We start from the raw sequence: 27,944 nt of genomic DNA, 5'->3' as shown, positions 1-27,944 counted from the left end.
TGAGGCAAATTTCACAATGACACACATTTTATTTTAGTAGATCACTAATCTAAGTACTAGGTTTTGGAATAAAGTAGCCGAAATTAGTTACAATAAATCCACTTTAAACATAATTCACTTGGACTTCTTGGCCCTTCCGGAAACTTGGTGAGCTACAAACTAAGGTGTCGTTAAAAAAAGAATAGTGCTTTTCAGAAAGTAAACAACGACCTGGCGTCTTAGAATTGCACTTAAGGAGAAAAAAAGACTGTGCGACAGTTGTTTGGTAAGATTACGAAGATACAGGGTTAGATAATATTGCCCTAAGTGTTATTGATAACACAATCGCCTTATCTTTAATCTAGCCATTTCAAATTTGTAACGAAAATGGAACTTCATCCAAACTAAAATTGAATTTAATGCTTCTTGGTTCGGCTGGGTAAGAGTTTTGAGGGAAGGGAACCTACCCTAGGACACTGATCAATTGTGTTGGAAGTACCTATTATATCTTTAGGCAAAAGGTCTCGTTACCAGTCTCCACGAGAGAGTATGCCATTTGTATGCCTTGGGGTATAGAAAAAGTAGGAAATAGGGACACAAGGATCTCAATCGTGTAATGAGTAGGCCACTGCTCTGGAATTATCATGTAATCTTATTGGACTCGATGGTATCTTCTGATAAGGTTCTTTGGGAAAAGAGGACGTAAAAGCTGCAGAGTATAGCCTGTAAGCCTGTAAGAATGGCTTCTTAGGCAACAGAGGGGAGCGTCGGTAACAAACGAAAATTTATTTTTGTGCTATAAGTCCTAACCTTCTTCAACGCAAGGGATAGCTTCACCCAAACTATCAGCGTATACTTTCTTTGCGAATGATCCCTTAAAACCCAGCAGCCAGGGGGAGGCAGGGGGCCAACTCTATCTTCGGCCGGTGAGGTAAGAACCACTTTATGCATTGCCTTCATCTTTTCACACAAATTGATATTGAAGATTAATGTTACGAAATCAGATTAGCTACAAGAAACTGCTTAAGACTATGTGTATCCTCACTGAGATAAACTTGAAAATTTTAAACTATTTGTCCATAAGTCTAAAAACTGCATTGGTCGATTATTGTGTCTTGCAAACCAGAATCCAGATAATGGCCCGAAGCTAGCCACAGCATGTCATCATAAGAAAGTACTTGAGGTAACTGACTTATCTTCTTTACATGGATTGACAAACTTTCACGCATTCTTGCATCGTTTCTGAAGACTGAAATCTTCATATTTTTATAACCCTTCACTCGTTAAACATACATCGTTCTAAAATTTTGAGTTTTTGCTATGGTCATGGTAGTAAAAATCACTCTTGAACACGTCCAAAGCACGATGAACACTCCAATACAATGAAGCGCGTTAAATACACAATTTTGTGGAGCTTTTTTGACTTAAAAAATTACATAGTTCTAGGTTGCACAAACATAAGTCTTCACGACACACACTTCTCTCCCAAGGAACACCATCTTCAATGATAAATCGCTATCAGCGTCTCTGGGGTCTGCCGTGACACTGTCCTTGCTTGGCAAGGAATGATGACCATCTTCACGAGGACTTTTGACAAGTATACAATTTGTAAACAATCTGCCAAACAAATATATGCGAAAAACAGAAATTCTTATATAGATGGTATATAACAGTAAGTTTCCAGTGCTGAACAAAGAATATAGGTCACCCATAGCATGACAAAGAATAATGATGTGAATTTCTTATACGGCTGTGGACCGCCAAGTTCTGCCCCGATATTCTTATTGAATCGCCTCCACATCATGGTGAATAGGCAGACTAGCGCCAGGCAACAAAAGACCAATACAGAAAAACCTAGGGATCCTCCTTTCACTTCGAACTGGCTGCCTTTAGCTGTGTGATAGATTGATGCAACGGACCAAGCAACACCGATTCCAAGAAATACGTTCACTGCATTGCTTCCTTGTACATTTCCGACCGATGCATCGGCAGTTTCGTCATTCAAGGCAGCGACTTTGCTTGCAAATGTGTCTAGAAAAATAAATGTACTTATGTATGATTTCTGTAAGAGCTATTCAAGTTAAAAGTAATCAGGTCTGCAAAATGTATATCGATACATTGAAAATATTAGAAAAACAAGCTAGAGAAGACCAGAACATTCAATTTCCACCGTCTCTCTGCTCGGAATTAATTTACACCCCCACAATTCCCCAAGAACGGCAAGAATCATGTGCAACCAGGCTTAAGTTCGCGATGTTGTACTCAACGATAATATCACTCATATGCCACAGAAACTTTGTAGCACAAAAACAAAAAGTATTGTTATGTCCAGCTCAATAGTTTCCACAACCTCGAGAGTGGTCATTAAGATCGATTACGGCGTGTTGATTAAAATCCAGGCGACTAGGGAGTAAGGAGGGAAGCTAGAACTTCACTTGAATCGTAATTGAACAATAGAAAATTGACCTGATATATAAGCGTTCAATTGTCAGATATGTAAACTTTGGTGTTCTTCTAGGCCCATTTCTTTTATAAGACTCTTGCCTAGGCCCATTTCCTTTTATCGTCATTTTTTTCAAAAGCATACGAAATCTTCAAAGGCTAGAATAATTCTGACGATACCAACCTAACAATTTCATCAAATGATATAGTTTAACAAGCTGACAACGCTCATTAAACGCTTCTGATCTTTTTGAGTTGATTAGAAACAATAAAATTGGCCTCGGTCCTAAAAACTGAATTTGTTACCGTAACGCTTTCATTAAAAGCAACTCTCGTGATATGGATTGATACAACTGCCGATGTGAGCTACCAGCACTGGCTTGTTTTAAACACTTTTGATACACAGCTAAAGGGCTAGACTTGAGACATAACTGCTTGCAGGGACAGAAGTGACCTGGTTTTATAAGACTGCAAGCTAATTTAGCTCAAGGGTAGATTTAAATATAAAGAACAATAAAAAAAATATAGAAAAAGAGATTCACCGCTATCCCCGCAGTCTTTTAAAGTTTCAATAATGCTAAGAGTTTCATCCTGTTATGACTTTGGGGTAACATCTAGATTTCAAGCGTTAAACAGTGAAATGTACAGATACCATGACATAATCATGTGTTGTGAGAAACAGGGTTTTTAAGGGGTCAGGGGTGGGTATTAATAAACAACACTGTTGTAACTCTTTTTGATATATCTCCATCTTGCATATGGTAGTTGTTCTTAGGCATAAATTGTGTCTATCACATTATACGAAAAAGATCCTTGTTCTTGTATACATTCGATAAAAATATCTCAGTTTATAGCATTGATCAAAATATTAGCGACCGAAGGTACCAGATAAGGAATTACTGCTGGAACAGCCATTAGGTGTCTGCCGATGGGAACGGAATTATGTATATAGTGAATTATCTCTTCAAAATCTTGAAGGAAAACTGCAAAGTTTACAAGAAAATATACTTTTATGAGATCCTTTAAAATTGCACATATTTTTCATTGATTATTTTGTAACTTTATGCCTGAGGAACAGACAATACTGCATTTGGTAGGTATTTTGAAAACTTTTCGTGGGTGATTTTCAAAAAAACAGCCTTGCTGTGTAATATTTTAACAGACACATTGAGTTGATCTAAGGGCTATTCCCTCAAGAGAAAACTGTTTTTTCTAAAACTTTGGGTTTATGAAAATTTCTCTATTTCTTGAGCAGAAACTCAAATCAATTTTTACAGGAAATTTGGGAAAGCACAAGTTGAGATTTTTTTTTAATAGAAGTTAAAAGCCTGGAATTAACACTATATACGGGGCTTAGTGTCAAAAACAGTAATACGACCTCAAATTCCAGGGTACCTTGGTTGAGTTGGCACAATATGGAGAGAAGGTGACAAACTTTGCCCAGAAAGCATTGCAGCGAAGTCAATGCAACTTTCAAACTCGGAGAATTGATCGATCTTCAAGATCTATTTATGGAGACGAGAGTCAATACTTGTAGGCAAAATTTAATCTCTTTGATTCATATACTTCTTCGACTTTTACATATTGACCTGCTGTTCAAACAAAATTCAATCAGCAATGAAAGGAGATTATGACTGGTATAAAACCTATATTATCTGCGGAAATATAGATTATTCTGTCCTATGTTAACCAAGAATTTGAAAATGAAATCTAACCAGCAAAAATACAAATTGTCAATGCTCAGAACCACATTGATAGGGAAGGTAATATTAATAGAAGTATGGTACTGACTTGAAAGGCTCTATAAAATCTAAGATGCAAACACTTACTTTAGATGATCTTTGTAGCCCCCGTCTCTATTAAGATCCTTTCTCTAATAACCCCTCTTTCAAGTAGTAACTTGAAATATGAATAATCCTTCTCTTTTATTAGTGGAAACAAATAATTAAAGCTTAAACAAACAGATCATGACAGGTAAAAAAGTGGCTGGGACCTATTCCTTACACGTTCAAAAAATGCGATTTCTAAGTTTGTATGATCTTGAGAAAGGATCAACTTGTGCTTTTTTCCAAAGAAAAGGTATTTAAATTGTCGAAACTCTTTTACCATGATCTGAGAACAATAAAAGTATGTTTCAACATAACTGTTGACGCAGAAAATACCACAAGAAACTTACCTATCATAAAATTTAATGCTGGACGTTGGCAGGGTAAAATCAAGGGAGCTGCATACATGTTGTGATTGGATCGGGGGGCAATGACCATTCTTAACCTAGTGGATGCTGGAGATTCCTTGTATTCCAGCCATCAGAACTCAGCCCCCGAGACGATACGCCCCTTGCCATATAGTACCTATTTGCAGTAGAAGTGCAGATCTCGAGATAAAAGAGTTGCATTTTGGCTTCACTTGCATTTAATTGAATCTTTTAATCTCATTTGTTAAAAACATTTACAATGCAATTTTGAGCATTGCCATTTCATCAATTCATTTCTAGAATTTTATCCACGACCTAGCATAAGTTTTTTAAAAAAATGTTAACAGTTATTTTTTTAAACAAACCTTTTAGAATTCGCTAAGGATCGGCATTTATAAGACTAGAAGTATTTCCATTGATTTTGTCTCTTTCAAGCTCAACTTTAAAATTGCTTTCACTATTACAAGCACAGAACGTCTTTCTTTTAAAACGTGCTTAACGTATAAGAATTGAATCTTCAGTACAAGCTTTTCTGAATTCTCGCAACAATCAAAACACAATACACTACTTCGAGTTTTCTTAATAGATTCTTTGCTTTGTTCTTTTCTTGACATTTATCGTGAAAAAGTTAACTTAAATCCATGATGCAAGATTTCATAATGATGTTAACAAGACAGTATTCGAGTGCAAAAAAACGTTCTATACAATGAACTAAAAATATTGTCGAATCCCTTGCTAAAAGAGATGTGTCACAGTATGGTACTAATGTGTTTCACAGTTTGGCAAAATTTGTGTCACAGTGTGGTAATAATGCCAAACGCCTATTGTGTGCCTTTAAATCTAATTGAAATATTTGAATATCATTAAATGGATATCAAATTGTATTTTTTTTCATTTTCTATCCATCACTTGATATCAAATTATCACATGGCAGTTATTGTTCGAGCGTGGAACAGACATCCACAGATATTTAACTTTTGTGCTGATCTGTGATTTCTGTCTGATTAATTTTCGTGAAATAAAAATGCAACAAACATAGCTTTGTTGCAGTTGCATCAGAACTACTCTTTTTTACAACTTTATGCCAATGTGGACAACCATTTTCTTCATTTTTTCGGCCCGACCATTTTTACTCCGAATATGCAGAGTAATAATACTTGAGCTTTCTTGTTTCGTGTCCTTCAATAAGACATGGTACGATAATTTTGGACATAAAAACCTGATTTTGTATTTGATTATATATTTATTGTGAGCCAAAAAACTTTATTGTCAACGGCAATTTTGCCTGTGACACAGCTCCTTTAGTTTCTTAGAACAGGGATCACTTTTCAACACACTGACTTTCATTTTGTGAAGAAGAATTAATGATAACAAAGAAAACTTGGTTAGAACATATCCTGGCTAAACCAAATAAAAAATTTGGTTTATTAGAGGAGGACCAGCAGCGGTTTTAGGGACTCCGGGGCCCGGGGCCAAAAACATCTGCGGGTCCTTGTTCTCTACAATTTCTCTTTTCTTACGTGTGGGACACCTTTTGGCTACCATAAGCGCGGGGCCTGGAGCTATAGCCCCCTAGACTCCCTTTTAAAACCGCCACTGGGGAGGAAAAGCTTTCTATTCTTTTTCTAAGAAGCTTCCTTTTACCAACTGCACTTTGGAAGTAAATGAAGAGGGGCGATATGAATGTATTTTAATTGAGGCTCTAATTAGAATAAGATCTAATAGCATGGATGCAAAAGTTTTAGTACAGCTTCGAAACCGTAGGTACATGCTGCAAATGCAATTAAAGATGGCAAACTTTTATGCTTTTTTTGTACATAGCGAATAGTAATGTTCGCAACTTTGACAAATACCACACAATAAATCAAAGAACATACATAATACACACTTTTTCATGAAGTTTTCCCAACCTTGATGCACAAGAATTCAGTTGGAAATATTGGTAAGCACACTGTCCAGATAGGGTCCTCCCTAGAGTACGTGCAAAGGTGCATAGGGAAAGTGGCGGAGTGTTTTAGGTATCTGCTACTTAGCCTAGGGATTCGGCTGTGCTTAGGGTTTAAAGTTAGCCATGTTACAGGCGCACGTACTTTACTAAGGGCCCGTTGTCATAACATGCTTAGATAAACCTTTCTTCATTCCTAATTTTCAAAAATGGTAGACAAATAGAGAAGCAATGACTGTTCCTATGACTAGACCTTGCATCCAGGGGCAAATGGTATTAAAGTCAATCAAGGTTCCCTTTAAATCGATGGTATGTAGCAGTAACACTCTAAACCTGATAATAGAATATAGCACATCCATAGGCATGCGAAAAAAATGGAAGTCAGCTTTTTGTAAGGCTGAGGGCCTCCAAGTTCAGCACCTATATTTTTGTTGAAGCGCCTCCACATCATAGTACCGAGGCAGGTAATCGCCAGGATACAAAAAAGCAGCACGGAGAAGCCAAGAGATCCACCTTGTACTACAAATTGTGAGCCATTAGCAGTATGGTAAATGGCCGCAAGGGACCATGCGACACCGATACCAAGGAACACGTTTACGGCATTACTTCCTTGCACATTACCGACAGAGGCATCGGCTGTCTCATCATTGATCGCAGCTACTTTACTGGCGAACGTATCTAGAACAGAAAATCCATCGACCTCATGAATACGAGGCATGATTATGGCACACACAAACACACACTTACGGTTTTGTTGCACACGGCTATTTGGACGGAATCGCTGATGTTCAGTTCATATGCTTATTTCGTTGGTTTGGTATTGATTGAATTTTAATGTGATATGTGGCATCAAGTTGTCAGACTTTCGTAATCGCAATACTAGGCCAAGCTGAGGAAATTCTTCCACAAGATCAGAGGGTTCTATAGATCTGGCATCCGCGATTCGTTGGCACAATTTCAGAGTCAATTCAGACACACGCTAACACATCAAACACAGTACAGGAAATCAGGAAATTAGTGATAAACGGTAGTTCGACACAAGCCTAAGTGCATCCCGGCAAAAGCGGTAGTTTTTTGGCTTCGTCTTACGCAACAAAACTCTCGCGAGTCCTGTCAGGTCATACTTACCTTTTCTGGATGATTTGAAAAACCATTGATATCATATGATGAATATTTCGTTTTGTTTAGTATGTACCGGTGTACTATGCGTTGTTGCATGAGCGTAAACGCAAATGCGTTGCTGCATGAGCGTAAACGCAAATGCGTTCTTTTTTCAATTGGTGTGGCAGCGTAATAGCGGACAAGCGTGGCCTAGCTGTGTCTTGCCTAAATGTAGCGACTGTGAATCGTCAATTTCACGTTTGACTGCATGTGACATAGACTTGCGTTGCTTTCAAAGAAAACGGTAAGTCTTAGGCCTGCACATCTATTGTGCAATAGCGTTAGGCCCTAATGATAGTAGCACTTATACAAGACATCTGTATATCATTGTGTTGTTCGTCTCCCTGAAATTAATCTTTTTTAAAAAAGTGAAGTCGAATACAAATTGCAACACAGGAAACTTACCTGGTAAACTTGTACCCAATGCAACAAAGGATATAGCAACCACGCTGTCAGCAAGGCCAACGGTACAGCCAAAATGCGAAGCTAAATCACCAGTAACGGCAGTTAAGATGCCAATCATTGAAATGGCAACAACGAAGCAGGCCCATCCGCCATTCATGTCTGTTGGAGGGACAAAAGCAAACAGGATCTTCCAGAACAGAGTGATATAATGCATGACGTAGTCACCATACGAGGGCTGCGCATCCTCGTCTTCGTCATCACCCGTTGACACTGTGACGGCCTCTTTGAACTGTTCCCGCCACGAGCTAGTGCCCAATAGTAAAGCAAGGTTAGTCTTCTTAAGCATCTTGTCAATTGTATTCTTGAACTCGCGGCATTCAGTGATTTTGATTTCCAGGGTTTTGATGTCACCTTAGAAACAATGAAAAAGATTGACAAATAAAGCAGTTTTAAAAAGCTAAACGCATAAACTTAAAAATATTTAGAAAATGCGATGAGCAAGCACTGAAACATTAGATAACAGTGAATTTGGGCCTGTGTATGGTCGGGACATAGGGCTCGTGTCAGTTAGAAGGATTCTTATATGAATCTAGGCCAAGACTGCCGGAAATATAATTAGAAATGTGAAATACAATAAGATATAGAGAACCGCAAAAAAAACTTACGGAAATCAGTGACAAAAGCAAAAGTTTCATGTTAAAAGAAAAGTGAAACAGTGTTACAGAATCAAAGTCAAGCTTGCTTAGTAAATTTGTAAGTCATGTTTGAAACATTCTGGCAAGAACGTTGCTATCCAATCAAGGCATTCCTTATCCAACTGACTTAACTGCAACATGAACCTATCAAAAAGCGTTAGTTGTTTTGTGAGAGTCGGAGACAGAAAAGAGACTGAAATAGAGACAGAACAGAGAAAGAACAGAAAAATAACTGAGAAAGAACAGAGAAAGAACAGAGAAGGAACAGAGAAAGAACAGTGACAGAACAGAGACAGAACAGAGACAGAACAGAGACAGAACAGAGACAGAACAGACACAGAACAGAGACAGAACAGAGACAATACAGAAACCAAGACAGAACTGAGACAAAACAGAGAAAGAGAGACAGGACAGAGATAAAATAGAGACCGAGACAGAACTGAGACGAACTGCGACAGAACAGAGACCGAGACAGAACTGAGACAGAACTGAGACAGAACTGAGACAGAACTGAGACAGAACAGAAACCAAGACAGAACTGAGACAGAACAGAGACAGAACAGAGACCGAGACAGAACTGAGACAGAACTGAGACAGAACAGAGAAAGAGAGACAGGACAGAGACAGAACAGAGACAGGACAGACACATACGGTATGGTATGCTACGGTATACGAAGAAGGAGAGAATTAGCTACGTTTATTTCAAGATTTTGCCTTTCTTTCTTGAACTGAGAACGCGTCATTGCACAGTGTATTTCTTCTCCTAGAAACTGTTATCCTTGAGACAAGCAAAATTTCAAGTACTTTTCAGGCCATGATAAGCAATTTTCCCAAATCTTCCGGCTAAATGCATTGCTTTCATTTGAAGTCATTATTAACATCGAACGTAAAAATTGATTTTATGTTGGAATACATGCATTGTTTTTTGTCTCGCAATGGGTAGTCGTTTAACCCGGATAATATCTTAAATGTAGGACCTGGCCTGGATTAAATAGCAGAGAAATTATCACTTGGTAAAATACATAATTTAAGTGAAAGAGAAATTTTAATAACTTAGGCTTGAAATTGTTGAAAATTTGAGATTTTTATAGAAATTCCTTCTAAAATTCAGGATAAATCGCATCAGCACAAGTTGTTGACTCCATTCAAAGGATCTACATATGCGCTGTAAGGTGGAGTTATTCAAGGGTCAACTATTCTCGAACACCCCAATATTCAGAGGCATCGTTCTAAACAGGGGCAATTGTTCGATAGAAAAGATAAATAAACTTTCTTCGTTGCAGGCCATTGAAATTTTTGCACTTTTATATGAGATAATACTATGCCTTGTCTGTTTTTTGCATTATCTTAATTTCAAAAAGAAGCTTTTATTATATCTTATAAACATTTCTTATATATCTATTGAGCCCTATGGAAGTGTTTCTTTCAGCGGTATGCGAGCGTGCACAAAACAAATACACAACAGTAGCCAACCTGAAACTATGACGCCAGGCCGTCGCCGTCCTTGTTCGTGATTCACTAGCTATTTATCTGAATATTTGCATCTAATAAGAACGCAGGTGGGAACCAAAACAGCTAATCGACTGTAATTAAAAGCACTCTACTGAAACTGTTGCTAGCAGCAATTATGTCCACACGTGATTGCTTTGATTGACAAGTTCTATTTCAACCAATGACAACACCTTTAGCCTATTGTTTGTTGGCACTGATCATAACGCCATCAGTGCAAAAATCAGGTCTAAAGAGCAGCATATTTTATCAGAGTATTTAAGGATCTATTTAAGGAGGTTTAAAATTCAGGGATTGTGAGCTAAAAGCAGCTAAAAGATTGATTCTTGGCACTGATTTTAATTGAACTTTTTAATACGAATTAATATCTTTTAAAATTATCTTTAAATATCTCTATGCGACAGACAGCATTGGTCTGGCGGCGACAGCTGTTGGTCAGAAAAGGAACATACGGTTTTTTCCTCATACAGGGTCGGTTACACAATAGTTGCATTTTCTCGATAAAACTCTCGTTTTAGTTTATTCGTTTATTCGGCTGAAAATAGACTTTTTGAAATCCTTTATGATTGGGGTTTTGAAGAATTCAAAGCTTTTTGCTACATTTCTTGCGAGATATTACACTTTATTATTAAATCGTATTGGATGGACAAATCTGTTCATTAGTTGACGCAGAATTCTTCTACTTTTGATTAGTGAAAACGAATGTTACAGTCCTTGTCTATTTAGAATGTTTTAATTAATACTGTTCGGTTGAAAATTGGATATTCTTATCATGGTTTTTTATTCTGTCCATCTTAAAAGTTCACAAGAAAAGTTTTCTTACAATTCAAACTTAATTGTATTGTACATTTACAGGGGCATAACACAGTTTAGGGAACCTGAACAAAAGGGTCTCCATCTTCCCTTAGATAACGAAAAACATTTTTATTAAATCTTGCTATGGTGTTTGGCATGGTCTACAGCGTGTGATGGGAATTTTCTGCAGTGTGTAATTAGGGGCCTCGTCTTAGATTTTTACTTAGAGCGCCAAATGCCTCCGTTACTCGACTGCACATATACTTTAAATAGGATGAAATTTAAGAAAGCAATACACCAATTATGTCCACACGTCAAACGCATGACAAAGCAATGTGTCGCATTCCGTTGTCGTCGTTTTTCAGATGATATATAATTTTCTCCTTTTAACGTTGTTTCGTTATTTTGTGTCCAGTACATGAGTAGGCAACCAAGAAACATAACGTTTTTGGCTTAAAAAGGGTTTTATATCATTTATATTTATTTATTTATTATATTTATCATAATTGGTGGGCAATGTCACCATTCATATTCTAATATTTTCCGCTTTGCCAGTCTAGTGTCATATTTTTTGTATGTGGGACTGAAACCTTGATTGTAGCCATTGTCATTTTTGAAGCAAAAATTGAGGGTAATTCGAATTGAGTTCATTTATGTGTACATTTTTACAACAATTCCTCGCAAAAAACTCTTTATGATTAACTCAGTACTCGAGCTGCTGATCAGTTAGGAAACTTTCAACAAAAAATGGCTTTTAAAAAAAGTCAAATAGTTTTGAATACACTAACGCTTTTCGTCTGAGACTCTTCAGAATATAGATCGAAAACTATATTCTGACGTCATGGTTTTATCAAGTGATTTTAAGATGTTTTTAGAACAAATGATACGGGTATTATACTTTGGTGAAAATAATCTTGATAAATTTGAACCTTTATAGTTTGCGAATTAAGTTCATGTTAAAATTCAAATTAAGTGTGGCGTTAGTTTTATATTTAATTATTTTTCCTATCGACATTAAATTTTATAAAAGTTCCAAACAATTTTGAACACCGAAATTGCATAAAGATTAAGGAAAAATTAAATACTCAGTGATATCTAAGTTTGTTCCTGCGAAAGGGGGTATTCGTTAGAGATGTTTTGAAAAACGATAAACAAGGGGGCAATGAAAAATAGCTGACATTATTGCGTTTACAGTAAGAAGAGATTGAGAAGACTTGGACTGTGAATAAAATGTCTGGGATTAGGGCATTGCAGATCACTCTAGTCTGTAGATCGTTAGTTGGTCATGAACCAGTTAAATGTGAATTTTATATTCAAATTAGTGCTCTCACCAAGCGTTGGTTTTCCAGCTTCGATTATTTTCTTCATCTCTGCATCTTTTACGTCCCTTAAGTCTGGGATATGGGCCTGAGATTCACCACTGGCTAACTTGGGCTCTGAAATCACGACTTTGAAAGATTTCTTCTTCTCGTACTCTTCTCTATCAATAATTGGGATGTCGATTGTTTTGCTAAACAAATAAAGATTCAACATCATAAAACAATTTGGAAGACAGCGATAGAAAAATTTGCTAAAAAACTCTTTAAAAAGTTGTTAAAAATGTATGCGTATGTTGACAGAAAATATTGACGAAATGCAAGTATACATAAAAAAATAATTGTTCAGTGAAATGTTTTGGAAAGAATCGTTTCACTGCTTAGAGCTATCGGCTGCAAGGAGATACGCTTACCGGTAGTATCCGCTACTGGGCTGTGTCTGTTATTGAGAGATTCTATTTATTAAGAAGTGTCCATTATTGGTGGTGTCTGCAGTTAGGAACTATCCGTTATTTTGAGGTGTCCGTTTTGAGGGGTCCGTTTTGAGGAGAGACATGGAATGAGTAAGTTTGAGCGCGGAAGAATAAAATAAACAAAACTATTCAAGCACTCGATCAAAAATAAAGTAATTGTTGGCAAACGGTTCGTTTTAAGGACACATCTTATAAAGCATGAGGATATTAATCTTGCAAGAGGGAAAAAAGAAATGCATCGTTCCACTTTTAGAGTAATAATGGCGATCGAAACAGTTTCAAGTAGTCGAGGAAGATTTAAGCCATATTTATAATGAGATTTCTCTATTTCAAAACATGCATTCGACGTCTTGTCAAAGCAATTAGGAATAAAAAGCGCGAGGCTAGAAGCGTTTTTTTCAACTAAAAGAGGCTGCTAATGATTTAATTATGCCCGTGTTCATTGCGACGACATTAGAAACAGCTGCCTGTGACAGTTGCACGAAACTTCAGAATCGAAACATCTGCTGCAGTCTCAAAGCTTTTTTTGTGTAACTGTTGGCAGTTAGAAAATCATAGCAACAAACATTTGTTCGGATCATGATTCTGCCTGCATTTTATGGCTTGGAGTAAACTAAATTTGATAGGAGAACGGCATTTTGGAAAAGATACTAAGAGAAAATATTTGCTTACATTTTCTCTTGGTATTGTTAAGTGGGGGCATAATTATGAGAAAATTTAAAAAAAGGAAACATGACATAGCATTAAGACTATCATAACTACCCCTGGTTGTTTGCTTCTAATACAGCAGTTAAGCAGTATAGTTAACACGTGTTAGCTGCGGGGACTGCAGAGCATATTACGGGCAGGGGGATAGCCAAGTTGTCTCATATTTGTCTAATTTTAAATGCAATTTTTAAAATTTACATGAGGGCCTAAGCACCCAATTCCATCTTGCTTTGCAGTCCCTAAACAGGTTTCATGGTCTCTTCCAACGTAAGCCATCTACACAGATTGGTAGTGACCAGGGGGCTCCATTAGGAGACGCCATCAGCAACTGAGGGTACAAGGTAAATCCAGCCATGATCCAGCCATGATCCAGCGTGATGTTTGGCAATTTCGTCATCGCATTATATTTTTGTGTTGAAGCATTATGTAAGGATAGTTGAGAAATAATCATCGGATAACTAGAGATCAGCCAGTTTATCTCCTTTAAGCCCATCTTACTAGATAATTTTTTTTGCATAATGAATTTCAACTTCACGAACACCAAAGCACGACTTACAACAAATACCTTATACAACCTAAGTTGTCGTAGAGTATCAGAGAAATTTTGAGTTGATTATTAAGCTCGTGATTAATGAGGATGCAGTGATCTGAATCTATAGCAAGAGTTTGTATAAGAATTAGGTAAATCGGTCCTGATGATTCAAATGCATATTGATTTTAAAGTGGAAAGTATTTCAGCTTTGCCCAAAAAACTTTCAAAATGTATTCATTTTTTGCATTTTTCACGATTTCTTTTAGCAAAGAGTAGAAATCTGAAATCATGTCGACTTTCTTGATAGGTTTGTTGTATTTGAATTTTAAATAAAGAATCATCAATAAGATGTGAGTGAACCTATACCAAATTCAAATTTCAACCCACTTTCATAAAAATTGTTGTTTAGTCCTAGAAAAATTTGCTTTGCCAAGAAAGTAATAAAGGATATGTAGAGCGATTTAATTGAATATTCGCCTAATTGCAATTGAGCATTGAACGCCACAATTTCATGTTTTTATGCACTTAAGGGCGCTACGACAACGCTATCAACAAAATAAGACTTTTGGTCAGTATTTTGATTGCCTTATCTTCTGAGACTTCATAAACAGGCACTGACTCATCAACCTTAAACAAGACAGCATACCAAACACCTTTTACACGAAATTTCCGTTGCCATATCCACCAGTAATGCTGCAGTCTTAAACAAAATAATTTTGTTCCTATTATATTCAAGATTATCTGATAATTCGAACACTTTATTCCTCAAACATAAAAATTTTAGGCCAATATTCCTTAATTCTAACATTTGACATTTAGAAAAATTTCCTCTCCCATGAATGCTATGATAAAATGTACTTCCTGTTATAAATCGTTACAAAATGTACTTTTTTGTGAATTATCAAAATAAAAGGTCGGCCTAAGAAAGTCAGATCCAATGTTTGCAGTCAACAATCTGTTGGTCTATCGACAACTCGTGTGTAATTGTTTATAAACCTGAAACTTGAATAACAGACTGAATGAATTTTAAACAGAGAATCGATCCTTCACATGCTGTTCACAGGTTTGCTCACTTTTTGCCTATTAGAAGGGCGTGGTCGGGGGTGTGTTCTTTCTTGGATCGGTAGTACATATTTCATCAATAGGTTATTGTAATTAGACTGTGTATTCGTAGACCTGAAGAGAGAATTTAAATCAGGCTTTTCGTTGCTTAATACTCTTTAATGACATATTCTCCTAATACAGGCTCTCGTTATTAAATATTCATAAGCATGCGCACACTAGTCGGACAAACAAAAGAGACGTCCTGCAAGACACACGTTCTCAATTAAAGTCTCTTTATTTTCCATTTTAAAATCGTTTTAAAATATTTAAGAGAAGACAACAGCTGGAATCATGACGATAGAGTAAATCTCAAGGCAAATTTGCTGCAAACGAGCAACTTATACACGCGAAAGCCATTATAAGTTCCAATTACAAAATGTATATTGCACACATCACTTACGTAGATATTGATATCATTTGTGAATCCTTATGTTTTTTCCGTGTTTAAACCCTAGAGAATTCCTTTACACCTTTGATTTATATTACCTTGCTAGGTTTTTCCATAAAGCCCTGTTGAAACGCCCCCAATATTTCACTGAACATCGCTCAACATTTGAAGAGTGCAAATGTTGAGATAGTTTTAACACCCTGTTCAGTTATGTTGAGTAATGGTGAGCGGTGTTCAGCTATGTTGAGTGGAGTTTGAACAGATTCAAAAATGTTCAGCGGGTCGGCTCGACATTTCTTTTGTCAGAGGTGGTGTTGGGAGGTGTTGAAGCCTTTTAACACCACATACAACAATGTTCAGTCGGCGCAAGCGCACTAGACTTCAACGCGTCAAGAACTCAGATCACACCAAGAGGTTGAGAGAAGTTGAATTTTATAAATTGCATTGGCAAACCATGACGAACGCTTGGAAAAAACTGGCAGTGGAAGCAAATCGGATGAGATAGCAACTCAAAGCAAGTTGCAAGACAAAATCCTGACCTAAGGAATTCATAAGGCAGCTACTGTTAAAGGGAAGGAGTATCCAAAGTTCATCTCCCAAAACACCCTATCTAACCAGCGGATTCCCTTTTCTTGGATCTCTGAGAGTCCGAAGTTCATCGTTCAATGAATATTAAGTCGAATTGTTGAGACGGTTTAACACCCCTATTCAACATCACTAAACATCACTGTACAAATGTTGAGCGATTTTAAGTGCAATGTTGAGATATACAACAAGCCCAATCAGCCAGCGACAAACATTGGAAGATAAGTGGTTCTGAATGACAAGAGGGCCGACCTCGCTTTCACGTATCTAAAACATTTAGCAAGAGACAGCAAACTAGCCTATGATAAACCTATCAATGTCATCGAAAATGTTATTTAAACAACATTTACAAATTTTGCTACACAGATAATACTTGCTGGCTCGTTTCCAGCTCATTTTCTCATAGCAACTCTGAGCAGCAGCAACCTTGTGAGTAACTGTGCAAAAAAGGCCAAAAAATTAAGAAAATATAGTACTGTGCACCCTCAGCTTTTTTACGGCTTGAAAAATCTTCTTTTGAAAATGAGTTTCAAATCATTCTTTTTGACTAATACTAGACACCTATTTCCAGTTTAATTCTTTAATTTTGATTGACATAAATAAATGGAAGGAAGCAATTATTGTGATTGAAAAGGTTTTCTACTTCTATTTTGTGCATCAAGCAGTAGCAAAATGGCATCTCGTACTTAAAAGACCTCTAAAAATTTTTTTGCTTTTATTCATTTTTTGTTTTGGTTAAAAAATTTTTGGAGAACAGTTTACCCCTCCCAATACCCTATTGTCGTTGGTCTCCTTTCTCTATCCCTGTGTTCAAGACGTAATAGGAGATGCGAGCTGTACAATAACTAACTAATCTTTGTAAATATACTTTTGGGATTGAAAGATCAGGAAAACTGTGCAGGAATTATGTTTGATCTTGAGTTATTCTAAAATGTCTAAATCAATTTCTATTTGCATTTTTCTGGTTGTTAGCGTTAAGTCTTTGTGCAGTAGCGACGTTCTTTCGCAATAGTTAATCGTGAATACAAATCAGGTTCAACTGACGAACAAACACTGTTTTTTCGCAGATTTTGACGCGCATGAAAGAAGCAAATAGCCGATCAAAACTTCCAGGAGAGTGTTCCTGCAGCAAATATCGAAATAATGTCAGCTGATAGTGTTCTGGTTTACTCAAATAAAGTGGTTTGCACAGTGGGTAAACAGTCGTTACAGGAGTGAGGCGGCTTCAGCTTGCATATTTGCCAAGGATAAATATTCTTAAGATTACAATGCTATATGTAAATACAAGACAAAAAGGAGATGTAATATTGAACCAAAGCGACTTGAAATTGTGTTTTTGTTACAATCAATGATTTGCCGTACTGTCAAACATAATTGTGACGGTCTGTCTGCACACTTTGGCACTGATCATGTCGTTAAAATTAGAAAAGACGTGTTTTGAATTCAAGATAATCAAAGCAGGCATCAGGGAACTTTTACATTGTACTTACAACAATCTACATCAAACAAGTTTCTAGAATGTAGAGTTTATGGCTATCTCTACAAAAAAGACCCTTCTCGTAGTGCATCATTTAAGGCATTTGACACAGGTAAAAGTGGCTCCAGGTAAAAGTGGCTTACAGCCACTAGACCACGAGTGGTTGACCAATCAAATTGCGCACAGAGAAAAACACGTGATCAGTTTCCGCCTTTCTGCAAATCAGTAAAATCTTTAAGCAGCGCCCAGCGGTTTCATGTGAATAGTTTCCAATTCCTTTCTTGTGTGCAGTTTCCAATTCTTTTCTTGTGTGCAGTTTCCAATTCCTTTCTCTGATCAATTTGGCCTAAGTTATTTTTGGATTTGCTGTACTTATGCCTTTGCCTTTCAGTATTATCAAGTTTAGATATAAGTAGAAATTAAAATAATTGCCACAATTAGAAAAAAAAATTAGGATAGGTTAAAGGCTTGTCTTCTTTGCAGGGGGTTCTGAAAAGGTTGTCATTCACCAAAAGGTTGGGTTTCTGCCTTTTTACACTTTGCCAAAATCTCAGCTTTCTCTCACATCGACTTGAAGTTGAACCCCCTATATAATGATATTGTCTTGAATGGCGAAATTTTTCTTGCTTCGTTGGGGTTCTCAATAGACGACCTTCCGTTTGCTCATTTGAGTGCATAGGGCGCAGTCAGAAATAAGCACTGACCGTATCTCAAATTGAAAATACGTTGTTCAAAAGCAAAATTACAAGAGAATGATCAAAGGTTACTTGGATTTTGCCGTTGGACAGAGAGATATTATGAATCTCATCTTGATCTAGTCCCAGGCCATGAAGAAGACTTTTTCAGACTCTAATAACTATGCAGATAAAATCATTCAGCTATTAATTATTCAGTAAACAAAAGCTATCCTTATATGAAAAGCAAAATTATTCATACATTGCAATATAAAAAGAAATATCTGCTTGCTACTTAAAAAGAGCAAGGCCAAAAATAGATTTTGCTTTCTTCCATTCTTTCATTGTGTTCAACTTCCTTTGTTCTTCTTACTTTTTTCTCTCCCTTCTCTCCTTGACTCTCTTCTTTGTGATTGTTGCTAATTCAAAAACTTGATGATAATTCATTAACGAAAACAATTTATGCTGCACAAAGCGCTAAATCATATGGTGGATGGCGACGCTATATATAAAACAGCGATGCAGACTAAACAAATTGATACAGAAATGAGTAAAAAGGCTGCTATTGCCTTTGCAAACTTTAGAAGATAAGTTTTCTGGGAGCTGGAATTTTCGGACAGTTCCTGATTCCTTTGGTAAAAATTCTCAATGTTCCCATCCCATATTTCACTGCACAACTCCAAAGCTGCTTCACTATGAAAGCTTTGAGATGGGGGAATTTCTACAGCTTGCGTGCAACTTTCTTTTACGTTGTCATACAGTTCAGGCTGTTCATTTCCAATCACACTTGCCATTTCGTATTCGGACTGTATCTCGTTTATACTGGAATATGTTGCATCAGACGTGACGACAGTATCTGGTACACAGCCTTCTCTTATACCATTTGATATTTCGTTTACATCAGAATAGGTTTGATCACAAGCAAATTTATTATCCAATACATCACCTTCTGTTGCGTCATGAAGAGTTTTCAAACCTTGTTTTACGTTGTAATATGTTTCGTCACAGACAAAATCAATTTTAGGTTCCTTTGTTTTTGTTCCTTTGGTTCCATTTTGTTCCTGGGTAGGCGATTTAACCTCGACGTAGAATTCATCTTCCGCTGCCAAACGATTGTCACCAGGGTATGGGACATATTGTTCACCTAAATCAACGCTGTTACTTGGCAAAATAAGGAGAGAATAGTCACTGTCGTTTTGGGTCTCAGGACAACTATCCTTGCTGTTGTTATTAATTTCCTTGCACTGGTCCAGTTTTACTGTTTTAGGGACATTCTGTAGGCTCGATTCTGTATTCTGTACACTATTTACATAGGTAGCATTTCGAGTATCATTTTCGTAGATGGCATCACTGTTTTCATAAACATTTTCTTCAAGATCGCCCATTCCTCTAGACGATTTTTAATACACCAGCAATCTAACAGTACATAAACGATCAAGGAAGGAATTTTCCACTTCTCTCTTCCGGTTTCATTGCAAGGGTCATGTTCTTGCAAGTTTAAACAGACATGGTTGAGGGCAGATTGAATGCAAATAGCCAGGGGCGTAGCGTGCGGGGGGGGGGGTGTGGGGGGTGTACACAACTTTCAGAGAACTTGTCGGTAGAATTAAATTTATAAGAGAATATAAAGGTAACAAAAGAATTTCTGTCGGTAAAATATGGTTTTGCACCTCTTACACTCCCCCCCCAGCGAGAATGGTCACGCGACGCCCCTGCAAATAGCTTAGCATTGTAATATAGGTACTTATTTCATTTTAGGTCAGTCTTGCGTTTATGCTTATATTTGTTTATGCTTCTCTTTCAAAAGTTGGCCTCTGGTATTCAGATGTTGCATATATGAACACTTGTTTTTTATAAGAACCAGTACTGGCTGTTTCGAAAATCTGAGGTTATATTATTTTTAGGTTGTTCCTAAGCAGTCTCTAGGAGGGTTGGGGGAGGGGTTCAGGCCTCATTTTTTAAACAAAGTCGAAGAGATATCCTTCATTTGGCGACAAGTTCGCCGAAAAGGCGCATTTAGATGACAAAAACTTCTCGTTTTTTGAGATAAAGCATTGTACAAAAAGGAAATTTTACAATATCTCAATCTCTGCTTGTTCTTAATATTTATTAACTTTTGACCAATTTTGAGGCTCGTGTTCTTATAAAAAACGAGTGTAGTGCCATTTATTCACGTATTGAGACTATCAACGACGGCTCGGGGTAACAGAGGAAAAGATGTCTTTACTGAGACACATAAAGGGGCTTGTGTTCCGTTGATCTGATACAGATTCTGTGTTCCCATGTGCTCATGTTCTCATGTCCCTTTTCCAAATAATTGTTCTTCAATATTCTCTTAAAAACTCTCGAGATGATGTCACAATATTCCCCTTGACCCCTGTTAAAAATGTAAGATGTTTCAATGTTCCCTTGAAAAACGGCCGGTTCACTTTTTTCCAATAACCCCCGTTTAAATTTGACTTTGTTGTACGAGGAAAAGTATATAACAACGCTTGTTGCTGAAATAGAAATTGATGAAAATTTTGTGGAAAAAGTGGCAACATGAACTTTTTGGAAATGAAGCATTAAGAACCACTTGCTCAATCAAAGACTTTTTCCGGAAACTTGTAGTTTCAAGATTCTGCTACATAAGAAGCTCTTCAAACTAACAAGAACGACGAAAGGAAAAACATGCGTTAGTGATATCAAAAAAAAATTTTGAAAGTAAAGTCATTGAACATAATGTGGTCGAACATTATCGTAGAAGAAGTAATCCACAATTGACATTGGATCCAGAGTGGTAACTTGAGAAGATGTTTATAAAGGAGAAACTTGGAAGGACTCGAGTTTTTATTTTGTAAGTCTCGAAAAAAATTTCATAAAATTAGATTTGAATTTCTATGCAAAGATTTCTTGAATGAACATGTGTGGAAAGTCGTTTCGATGCATGTTTCGTGTCACAATAGATTTTTTACACCCGGGATCCCGTCCGGCTTTGTTTTGACAATTCTCTTGGTTTGTACCTGCTAGCCGAAGGGCAGATGGTTTTGGACGGTCCTAACAACTGCAGGATTGTTTATTATAATTAAGCATGCAAGCAGGCAATTGCAAACACCTTCTCTGAAATGCAGCGGAATTTCTAGGCCGCGAAATGCTCATGCGTGGCAACAAGGTATTCCGAAAACGCCCGGATACAAATATTAATATAAAAACATGAAACGGTAAACCTTCACAGCACTACATTATTCTTTCGAGTATAAACTGAGTTTAAAATATCTGAGACACCAACATATCTTTGAAATGCTTCTTATAAAAATGAGGTAACTTTTAAAGGTAGCATTAGAACTTTTTAAGATTTATTAGAGATTTTTTACATGATATAAAGCGATCGTATAAAGCGAAAAACCGCTATCGTGTAGACAGAAGAAGTTCGTTTTCACCTTAGGACTTAGGATTGGTAGCATTCTCAATAGGCAAGCGGCACTGATTGGTCAACCTTGCCAGTCATGTGCTCACGTTTCTGATTGGCCTTTTCGATACTCAACTGGGTATTTATATTTCCTAGCGTAGAGTTCTCGATCTATGTTCTGACGTTTTAAGCTCTGAAGAGTTTCAGACGAAAAGATTTAGCATACTCAAATGTTTGCATTTTTCAAAGCCATTTTTAATTTTGTACCACCAAAAGATTGTTTGAATATTTCTTTGCTCCAGTTGATCAAGTAGATAACGATATTACAGTTACCGATTTTTATTGTTCAAATACACTTGCAATTTGAAAACTAAGGTCCCAGGATTTGATAAAAGCATGCTAAAGTCCTGATAAGGCTGATTAGGTAACTCTAAACCCTGACCTTCTAATAGGCAAATAAACAGTCATTTGTTATAGCTGATGACCTAATAAAATTCAACAAAACCAATGAGTATTGCTGAAGGACTTTGCCCGGTATGATGGCATGAAGCTTAGTACAGTAAAATCTCGCGTGTAAGAACCTATTTTTCAGAGTTTGGCAAAACAGGTTCTTGTCTTATGCGGTACATATTGACAGTTTAGGCCAAATAGGTTCTTAATAAGGTTCTTAATTTCTACATGAGTAGATTTTGTTGTTGATAATCAGAAAAATATCATTCAATCTGGACTATCCTTCATTCTAAATATTTATTAGGGTATAAATGTTGCCAAAAGTTCACCAACAATTGATCAATGATAAAGTACTGTATATAGAATGGCCGCAATAATTGTTTCGTAATAATAGTTCAAATTTAACATACATTGTGCCTTTTGAGATTTATTTTAAAAATTCAATTTTCTGTCACCGTTTTGGTTTTTGATAAAACTTATATAAATCAAATGATTAAATTTATCATATAAAAACCTGCTGGAAATTGTTTGGCCAAACTGGTTCTTGTATTTTGAAGTATTAAAAATGCAAATTTCTGCCAGAAGGTTCTTAAATTCCTAGGTTCTAACACGCGGGTTTTTACTGTATTAATCGTGGAAAAGAAGGAAAAATCATCAGTATTTTCAACTTTATCATCACGCTAGATAGTATTAACAACATAAAACCGAATTTAGAATAGTGATGATCGAGCAGACACGATGATGTATGGTTAAGTGAGTTTATATGGGTAGATACCTCATGTAAGTTTCACAAAAATAACGACATAGGAAAATGAAAATTAAATTATATAAAATGATGACCTGGAATGTCAAGATCACTGGCCTTTTGGAACCAGATCTGGTATGACGTGATTTCAAATTGACAATCTCTGGTCAAATGAAACTGTCTTTAATCAAAAGAAAAATGATTCATCGACACTTGCTTGATAGCAATGGATGTATTGGTAGCATTGAAACTGTAAGAATTATTAAATTTTACCCATCTAGACATCATAAGAGCATACCAAGGATATATGTTGACAAATTTATATTAAAATAAAAACAACAATGGCATGAAAAAGCTGTTGTTTATCATTTAAACTAAGAAAAGTCAGAAATTTAATGATTGAAATTTGTAAAATATAGAAGCTTCATACCTCGTCTCTTCGTCTCTAAACTCGATTTCTCCGACGACATCCTCATAATCGTCTCCACCACCTTTGGCGCTGCCCTCAATAGTGTGGTAAGGTACACGAACATTTGATCTGGCTCCCAGCAACCGAATCACCTTGATTGAGATAGTGCCAATGGTTTCCATTACTTCAACGCTGTCTTGCTCAAACGTGAACACACCAGGGTAGTCATCATCGAGGATAGTTATAACAGCCGTGTCTGGGTCGCCAATGGATGCCTCATTGCTTACTCTTTCGACTCCATCATCTCCCATTACACGAATACCTGTTAACTTCACGAAGAAGTGCTCGTCCAGCTCAAAGATATCATCATCAACCTAGAATTCGAAATAGAACGTTAGGAGGAATTCGTCAAATACACAAAAAGAAAGGGATTTACTTATCATTTGATTTTATTATCATTTGCTATGTGATCAGGCAATTTTTGTGTGCGTAAACATAAAAGGGGGGGGGGCAGATTGAGGATTCGTGGAATGGAGAGGGGGTATTAGCCAAATGAAAGCAGTCAAGCAAAAAAAGAGCAGCGAGTTAAGCATAAGTCAAAGTTGGAGAGTTTTGGATTGCAGCATTCCAAAGCAGGGCGTCCTATTTTCACAATGGGGGGGGGGAGATGATCAAGCGACACGAATCAATGTACTTTTATGCCTTTGACTAAAAGGCGCTTGAAATGACAAGAGCTGGCAGGTTTATGGTAGTTTGACTCGGTTTATCGTTTCAAAGTCGTTTCAGTTAATTATAAAAAAAGATGTTAATATTTGATGATCAATAAACTAGAGGACGGGGAGCGGGGGTAACTAGGTGAGTTTGTTTGTGAATGGGATTTCCTTCATTTTTCATCCCTGGATAAATAGCGATTTTGAGTTGAAATGATGCAAGCGATGCAGGAAGGAGAGAGCCTTTCGTATACCATGAAAAATCAGATGAATTTAATCACAACTTGGAGACATGAAACCGATACAAGAGTTAATATAATACATATAATCCTACACACGAGGAGATAAATTTGTTAAGAGCAAGTAAGATGATATTATTGGTTTCTTATTCAATCAACAGTAGCTTTTATAATATTCTTAACCAAGACGGCGGAAAACGTGGGTAAATAGTTCAACAAAGATGCTTGAAATTAAACTAAATCAAAGATCAGTTCTATCACCATTTTATTTCACACAAAAAGAAAGAGTTATTGCCATAGGCACAGAGTTACGTTGGTTATGGGGCAAGATGAGTCGCAATTTGTGCATTTACTCTGCACATTAATCAACAACCCCCGAACCCCAACCGCAAGTCTACATGTTTGCCGCATGGGCTAAAAATTCAGGGGGGAGGCTTAGTATGGATCCTCCCCGAAATTTCTGCTTCATTGAGTAAAATTGCACGAATAGGCCTGAATTTCGATAAAGTTTGACTGATTGGGAGGGGGGAGGACTACAGCACCCCAGCCTATATGCTAGCTTCATCTTGATAAATTGCTCCACTGTTTCTTTTTTTAATATGTGCGTTTCCATTGAGTCATCTATTTGTATAATTAGCTCGAAATAAAATTTTCCAAAAATACATCGTTTTAATATCAGATAGCTATAAATTCCAGTGGCTTTTTCAACCGAACGGAGACTTTAAGCCCATTAGATATTTGAAAGCTAGCAATAAAAGTTAGAGATTTGTACAGATATGCGCTGGAATGAATGAAAGTTCTACACAATGATTAGGCAGCAGGTTTTAAAGCCCATTGGATCAATTTTAAGAACAGGTTGTTGGTGAAATCTTCTTTGCGTGTCTTACCGAATACCCGTAAGAGCGTTCTAAATATTCTAAAAATTTTAAATTTTTATTCGGCACTTTACAGAAAAATGATTTTTAAGCAAATACTTTTAAAAGTAGGAATCATCTAAAAGATAACATTTTAAATTCCCCGACGAAAGAAAACAACCTGTTACCAGAAGCATTTTTCTATTAAAAGTTCATTATAGTTGATAATATATGTTTATCAAATTTTATGAAATATCTCCGATATCGGCAGGTGATAAAGTTTTCCATCGATTTTACTATCAAAAATTTAATGAAAATTCTCAAGTGATATATTTAAGGTTAGTTTCCATAACGCTAACTGTTATTTGAGCTTTAAAGTAATTTTCTGCTGGAATTGGTGAATTTACGTATTTGCTATCTATTTGATAATTTTTTCTTTACTTAATCGAAAATAGATTAATATTGTGCTAAAACATCCTATAATTATAAATTTTCGTTTCAGTTCAGTTCAGTTCATATATTTTAAAATTTCCTTCAAAAGCTGATATATCTTTTAGAAAGAGTGTTAACTTACCACACCAATGGATATAATCTTGCTGGTTTCTCCAGGTTTGAAACAAAGGGTAGTGTTAACTGGCTCATAATCCTCATACTCGTTGGCTGTTCCCTCCACAGTTTTGTAGTCGACATAAACAGTGCTGAACAGGTCTTCACCAACTCGCACCAATGTTAAGTACACCCTGCCACAACTTTCCACCACCGTGTATTCTGCTGGGTGGAAAAACACACGACAGCCTGAGGCATCACCCCCATTGTGAGAGATGTCCTTCATTTCCATTGATTCCGCTGGTACTGCTTTTGGTCCATTTGCGGCATGCGCGTGCTCTTTGCGTTCGTGCGCGCGAAGCACGCTTCCACTGCCTGTCATTTTTCGGGTTGCTTCAATACGGTAGAAGGCGCGGCTCTTGTGCTGCAACTTGAGGTTTTCTTGCTCGACCAGGTGGGCAAGGGTTTCTGAATCAGCTTCAGGGGCCTTTTGTTTGGCTCTGTGGTAAGCATCCATTGCAAGACGCCGTCTCATTTCCTTCAGATCCTCTGCTGTGACATCACTTTCATCGTAGGCATCGCCATCATAGTCAGCAAGTTTTTCACTCTCACCTATGTTGTGATTCTTTTCCACATCTCGGCTTTCGCCATTGGCTCTTTCCACCACTGCAACTTGGACAATATCACCATCCCCAGTCTGGATAACTGTCTGTCCGTGTAACTTTCTCTTTCGAATCTTCTTACGAACAAACCTATAGAAGTTCATTTTAACATCGATCATATAGGCAATACCGACGAACGCAGGGAAACACAGTAACGTGAAAATTCCCTCCCATACCTCGATTACCCCAACCGAAAAGACTGATATAATAAGGTACATCCAAATGTAAGCAAAGATTGCTGCCGACGATGTAAATGCAAACACGCGAAGGAATTTTATGCGGCGAACTTCATCATCTGGAATAACACTGGTACAAACAGCAGTTATCATGAATAAATTGAAGGCTGCAGAGCCGACAATTGTCGAAGGTCCTAATTCTCCTGCATCAAAATTTCTGCCAATGATTTCAATAACAGAGAGAAGAATTTCAGGGGCAGATGAACCTAAAGCCATTAGTGTAAGATTTGAAACAGTTTCGTTCCAGATTTTTACGGTGACTAGCTTCACCGTTCCGGTTGCGCGGTCTTTGACTTTAATTTCTTTCTCTTGTGATGTGATTATTTCGATTGATGCCATAAACCTGTCAGAAATGATTGAAATTCCGAGGAAAAAGAAGAACAGTGATATCATGTAAATGAATGCCCTCGCCGCTTTAGCCCCTTTTGAATCGTCCATAGATCCCCACGATGGAAGTATAACGCCGGGAACGCACTTGATCCTTTCAGCATTCTCGCAAATCATTACAGTCTTATTGCCAACACGTTTAGGAACCCTATCACCAGCCTGAACATCATCCACCAAGACGGCAGCCATCACAAACAGAGCAAGGCCACAAAGCAAAGCTCCTCGCTGCATCGTTTGACCGGCCATTTTTGTTTGTAAGCGCGACTGCCGAAGACAGAATCTTTGCTGTTCCTCGATGTAATACGGTCCGGCCTAACCACAGCAGAAAAACTGGATGCAGCGATCTGGACGTATCCCTTACTCCATGCCTGCTTGTTGCGACCTTATCATTGCTAGTGGTTTACTGCAACTAAACAGAAGGCAAACAGTATGGCTAGAAATAAACAATAAACTCTTCCGAGTATTTATAATAAACCTTCGTTTTGAAAAGAAAGAAATTAGCATACGTTCCTGTGTGCAGCTGTTCAATAATACTGGTCTCCACGAAGTCGATAAATGCCAACGAGAACAACTTAACCAATTTACAACCAAAAACGAAAGTTTGGTAAAGTGGTTGTGTGTAGCAGAGCGCATTCAAGTCCAGCAACTAGAAACAGTTTCTGTATCAAACTCGAAACTATTCAAGCATTAAATATCAACGAGTCTTAGGCTCCCTTTGATAGCATTAGATCTTGCTATTCAATGGCTCGATTCTTCGACAGGTGCACCGGCCTCGCTGCCTCTTGCACAACACACCGCCATTTGATCTCGATAAAATAATATACATTCAAAGTCAGTTGAAAATTATATCTACAAGTGATTCCTGTTGTACATTCGGCCGTTACTTTGTGAAGCACAGGGCGTGAGGTTCTCCTCCGCTCAAATATAATAAATTAT

General features: G+C 37.1%; 1 protein-coding gene across 2 annotated transcripts; it reads right to left on the bottom strand.

The window, feature by feature from the left end:
* On the bottom strand, positions 1-27,932 carry LOC135694731 (sodium/calcium exchanger 1). Of its 2 annotated transcripts, none has more exons than XM_065213585.2 (5): positions 25,752-27,927; positions 23,396-23,748; positions 12,457-12,635; positions 8,127-8,537; positions 1-2,010 (listed from the first exon to the last, which is right to left on the bottom strand). In XM_065213585.2, the coding sequence occupies exons 1-5, from the start codon at positions 27,252-27,254 to the stop codon at positions 1,631-1,633; spliced, it is 2,826 nt and encodes a 941-aa protein (XP_065069657.1). In that variant the 5' UTR covers positions 27,255-27,927; the 3' UTR covers positions 1-1,630. The 2 variants fall into 2 exon arrangements, with proteins under 2 accessions (XP_065069657.1, XP_065069667.2); XM_065213595.2 differs by lacking the exon at positions 1-2,010 and adding an exon at positions 4,982-7,238 and having other exon boundaries at positions 25,752-27,932.
* Positions 27,933-27,944: the final 12 nt, after the last annotated feature.

This window comes from Rhopilema esculentum, chromosome 10 (assembly GCF_057945365.1).
Source record: "Rhopilema esculentum isolate cy_ngs chromosome 10, ASM5794536v1, whole genome shotgun sequence".
Classification (NCBI taxonomy): domain Eukaryota; kingdom Metazoa; phylum Cnidaria; class Scyphozoa; order Rhizostomeae; family Rhizostomatidae; genus Rhopilema; species Rhopilema esculentum.
The sequence above is the reverse complement of the archived record's forward strand: the minus strand, read 5'-3'. Positions and strand labels throughout refer to the sequence as shown.

Excerpts from the sequence above, each read along its gene's own strand:
- LOC135694731 (XM_065213595.2), bottom strand. The coding sequence starts at position 27,254 with ATGGCCGGTCAAACGATGCAGCGAGGAGCTTTGCTTTGTGGCCTTGCT. Across the intron at positions 23,749-25,751 it reads AGATTATATCCATTGGTGTG|GTTGATGATGATATCTTTGA; the intron begins GTAAGTTAACAC and ends TTCGAATTCTAG. Across the intron at positions 8,538-12,456 it reads AGCTGGAAAACCAACGCTTG|GTGACATCAAAACCCTGGAA; the intron begins GTGAGAGCACTA and ends ATTGTTTCTAAG.